Consider the following 4,127-nt stretch of genomic DNA (forward strand, 5'->3'; position numbering starts at 1 on the left):
AAAAAAAGGGAAAAAAAAGGTACTAGATTGGAATACAGAGCCAGGGCAATAAGAATACCAAATACCAAAGTAAATGAGAGGTATGAATAATGAAAGGAAGGATATAATATCTGATAACAATATGATCATCTACATATGCAGTGTCAATTAACCTTAAAAGATAGGGTCTCACAAAATTATCAGGCTCAGCCCATTTCCTATAGTATGTAAGTCTTGTAGAACAGAAGTTACATTAGAGGCCAAGTCTGGGTGGTAAAAAGAAGAAATAAACCAGGGTGCTTTTTGTTTTCTCTCTGACAGCTCACCTCCTATCTGAGACCTCTGTCTTGCTCTTCAGCTTCTGCATCTCACAGCATTCCTGGGACACAGATCCATTCTCCGTAAGATTTACAGTATAGACAGTACTCAAGAGTTGGTCGGGATGTAGCATTTCCTCGGAAGCCTTTCATTAAAGAAACGTGAGCTGAGCTGAGGGCCTGGATGAATGACGGGACTGAGGAGATCACCACCCAGTCCTTTAGCGAGTCATGCAGAGACGTCCCCTCGCCCGCTCTGAGACCTAGGCTGTCAGGCAGCTTTCTGCAAGGAAGGTCTCAAGGAGGCGAGGACTTTGTTGTAAGGGCAGTGCCCGAGGGACGAGCCCAAGGTCCTGAAAAGAGCGTAATTGAGAATTGTGTGTGGAACTGACGGTGCTCTCCACCCCAGAACAGAGGGGGCGCCAGAGATCAAGGCTCTGCCAGTGGTGAGGTGACAGCTGCTTCCTTCCAGAAGGCCTGAGGAAGGTGGGAGACTGCCTACGGCGGCGGGCGGCTCCAGGCAAGAGAGGAGTTCCAGGCTCTAGCAGGAATCGAGGTGAGGGGACTGAATGAAGCGCCGGCACGCCGAAGAGGGCCTCTGCCTTCCCCGCAAAGCCCCGCCCCTGTTCTCGGTCCTGGGGGGCCGGGGGGCCGAGCAGTCAGGCTGAGGGAGAGTTCCGCCGGGAAGTACCTCAGGGAGGTGAGGGCCTTGGTGTAAGTGGGCGGCCCCAACTCAGCTGAGGAAGGAGAAGACCCCCAATAAAAGTCAGGGTGAGGAAAGTTCAGCGGGGAGTCCCAGTAGCGTCCTGCTTGCCGCCCTCAGAGGACCCGAGCATGGTGGTCGGGTGGATGTGAGCCTTCCTTTCCCACATGGTAGATCAGGAAGAGCAGGGCCTGGCCCTGAAGGAAATCAAGGACGGAACCCTGAGAGAAGTCTGAGGGGACCTTAACCCCAGAACAGTGAGGTGGCACAGAACTCGCAGTTTCTGTCAAGCCTGGGAAGCCCTTGCGTCCGGCGGGCTTCTGCAAGGAGGGGCTGAGGGATGAGGACGTTGGTTTGAGGGGAGGGGTCTCAAGTTAGCAGAAGAAAGCATCCCAGGCGTGGTCAGGAATCAAAATAAGGACCCCACGGGAGGACTGAGGGAATTCCCGTTCTGCTGGCAGCTGGGGGTGTCTGTGCACTGGTGACGTGATGACTGACACTCATTTTCTCCTGCAGTATCACAGGAAGGGTGGGGGGCGGCAGGGGAGAGCCGGAAGGAAGGCAGGATGGTGAGCGTAGCGGGGAGGCAGGCCAGGGAAGGAGGGGGAGGAGAGACTTGGTAGGGAGTGAGAGATTTTGTTCATTAAGGGGTGGTTTATCCTCCACAGTAGGAGGATTTCCAGATCTTTCCAGGAGTTAACTTAAGGACCATGATGTCTGTGGGGATGTCCCCACAACTAGAGTACAAGGGAATCCAACCCCTATTCTCAGCCTTGGAGACCATGAGCAGGTGGGCCAACCCTCATAACCGCCCCCACCGGCCCCTCGCCTCCTGCCCCCAAACCCCCCTACCCCCGCCTCTGGGAGTAGGGGCAGTGTGTCTCAGGAGGTGCAGGCAGGAAGAGAGAAGTCTCAGACTATGCCAAAGATTAAAGAAAAGATTAAGGGGACCACCAACCATCGAAATAGATAGCAAAAAATCTGGGCCACATTTGCATTTAGATATGAAGGCTCTGGTCAGGGTTGTCAGGCTGAGGCTTACCCTCACTTATTTACATCAAATCTAAGAAAAGAACTTTAGTATGAGAGTGCAACCACCAATCAGCAGAGAGGAGGTGAATCAGGTATCACCTGGAGACTGGGTGGGTACCCTGAACGAGAACTGAGGACCCAAGCAGCCCATGAAGGAGAGAGCTCCACATGGCTCTCGGTTGGGTGCCCCATGACAGAGATGGGGCTAAGGAACCCCTTCACTTCCTCTTCTGGGGTCTCAGGGAGGTGCTGACTTTGGTTTGTGGTGTCAACTTCAAATCATCAGAAGAGAGGAGGCCTAGGACCTGCCAAGAGTTGACATGATGATCCTGACTATAAACTGAGAAGACCCTCACATCCCAGAACATAGGCTCCCCACTGGTAGCCTCTGCTGTTACCCGAGTATACCCCAGGCAGGGCTGGCAGGCTGCAGTCTAAAGTTCCCTCTAACATCTTCCACAGGGTTCTGAGGGGACAGGTTGACCAGAACAGACTCTGTGGAGTCCTAGAGCAGTGTGTCCTCAAGGAAACCTGCAGAGGCAGCCTTAGTTAAAGCCAAGGTGGAAGCTCCCTGCTGAAGGTGCTCAGCATCATATTCTCCTTCCTCCAGGTGTCCACATCTCCTGACCTCCTGTCTGTACTCCTTCCTGCTGTCCCTGATGATGCCTTGGAGTCATAAGACTAAGCATCATGCTGGTGAGAAATGCCATGAGGCCCAAGATGAGACCCTGAGTTGTGAGGGTGCTCAGGCCACAGCAGCGGCAGAAGAGGAGTCCACTCCCTCCTCTCCTCAGTGTGGAGGCATTATACAGAGTCTGCCGGCTGCTGGATCGTGTAGCATTTCTCAGGGGCCTCAAACCACTACTTCTGCAAGCATTTCTTCCACTACATCTGATGATGATTCCAATGACCAACCTGATGATAGGGCAATCGCCTTTGCAGCCCTACCCTACAGTGAGAGCTCAGGAAGTGATTTTTTAACCAGGAAGGCTGGGTTGTTGGAGCAGTTCCTTCTGTACAAGTATAAAATGAAGCAGCCCATTATGAAGGAAGACATGCTGAAGATGGTCCACCAAAACTACCACGACCGATTTGTTGAGATTCTCAAGAAAGCCTCTGAGCGCATTGAGATGGTCTTTGCAGTAGATGTGAAGGAAGTCGACTCAACCAGTCACTATGATCTTGTCAGCAAGCTGAAACTCCCCAACAATGGGAGGGTGCGTGCTGGCAGGGGGTTACCCAAGACCGGTCTCCTGATGAATCTCCTAGGTATGATCTTCATAAAGGGCAACTGTGCTGCCGAGGAAGACATCTGGAGATTCCTGAGTATGATGGGAGTCTATGCTGGGAGGAAGCACTTCATCTACGGGGAGCCCAGGAAGCTCATCACCAAAGATTTAGTGAGGCTGAAGTACCTGGAGTACCGCCAGGTGCCCGACAGTGATCCTCCACGCTTTGAATTCCTCTGGGGCCCAAAAGCCCACGCTGAAACCAGCAAAATGAAAGTCCTGGAATTTTTGGCCAAGGTCAATGATACAGTTCCCAGTGCCTTCACATCTTATTATGAAGAAGCTTTGCGAGATGAGGAAGAGAGAGCCAAAGCCATGCACAGCCAGGGCTGACACTACTGCCGAAGTCAATGCGGCTTCCAGGGCCATGCCCAGCAATATGTTCCCACCCTTATTGAAGTTTAAGGTTTTTTATCCCCCAGACAAGAAAATATAACATCATAATAGGAATTATATTCTTATAAATGTGAAAGAATCCTATAGTAAAATAGTTAGGATAAGGGAATAGAAAAAAAGTAAAACGTGATTCAATCTTCCTTGTTTTCCTTGTTTCTTCTAGTCTTTAGCTTATTCAAGAAAGTAAGACAAATTAAATCTTAAAAAATTAGACCTTGTGTTTACTGGCTCTTTTATTCACCACACAATGAGTATCTGCTGTTTGGAAGGCGGTGTGCTAGTACTGGGGTTGTTAAGATAAAGAACATCCAGCCTCTACTCATAGAATTTTAGAGCCTGTGAGTTTCACTCTCGGTAAGATACTGAAATACTCTATGACCTTTAGGTAAAGTAAAAAGAATGGGTGAGGAG

General features: G+C 50.7%; 1 protein-coding gene across 1 annotated transcript; it reads left to right on the top strand.

The window, feature by feature from the left end:
• The first annotated feature begins 784 nt into the window (after positions 1–784).
• Positions 785–3,927, top strand: LOC102544642 (melanoma-associated antigen B5-like). Its single transcript, XM_072955988.1, has 2 exons — positions 785–852; positions 2,642–3,927. The coding sequence occupies exon 2, from the start codon at positions 2,691–2,693 to the stop codon at positions 3,651–3,653; it is 963 nt and encodes a 320-aa protein (XP_072812089.1). The 5' UTR covers positions 785–852; positions 2,642–2,690; the 3' UTR covers positions 3,654–3,927.
• The last annotated feature ends 200 nt before the right edge of the window (positions 3,928–4,127 follow it).

The sequence above is a fragment of the Vicugna pacos genome, chromosome X (assembly GCF_048564905.1).
Source record: "Vicugna pacos chromosome X, VicPac4, whole genome shotgun sequence".
Taxonomy (NCBI): Eukaryota; Metazoa; Chordata; class Mammalia; order Artiodactyla; family Camelidae; genus Vicugna; species Vicugna pacos.

What these genes read in the sequence shown, in the direction of transcription:
- LOC102544642 (XM_072955988.1), top strand. Translation starts at nt 2,691, where the DNA reads ATGATGCCTTGGAGTCATAAGACTAAGCATCATGCTGGTGAGAAATGC.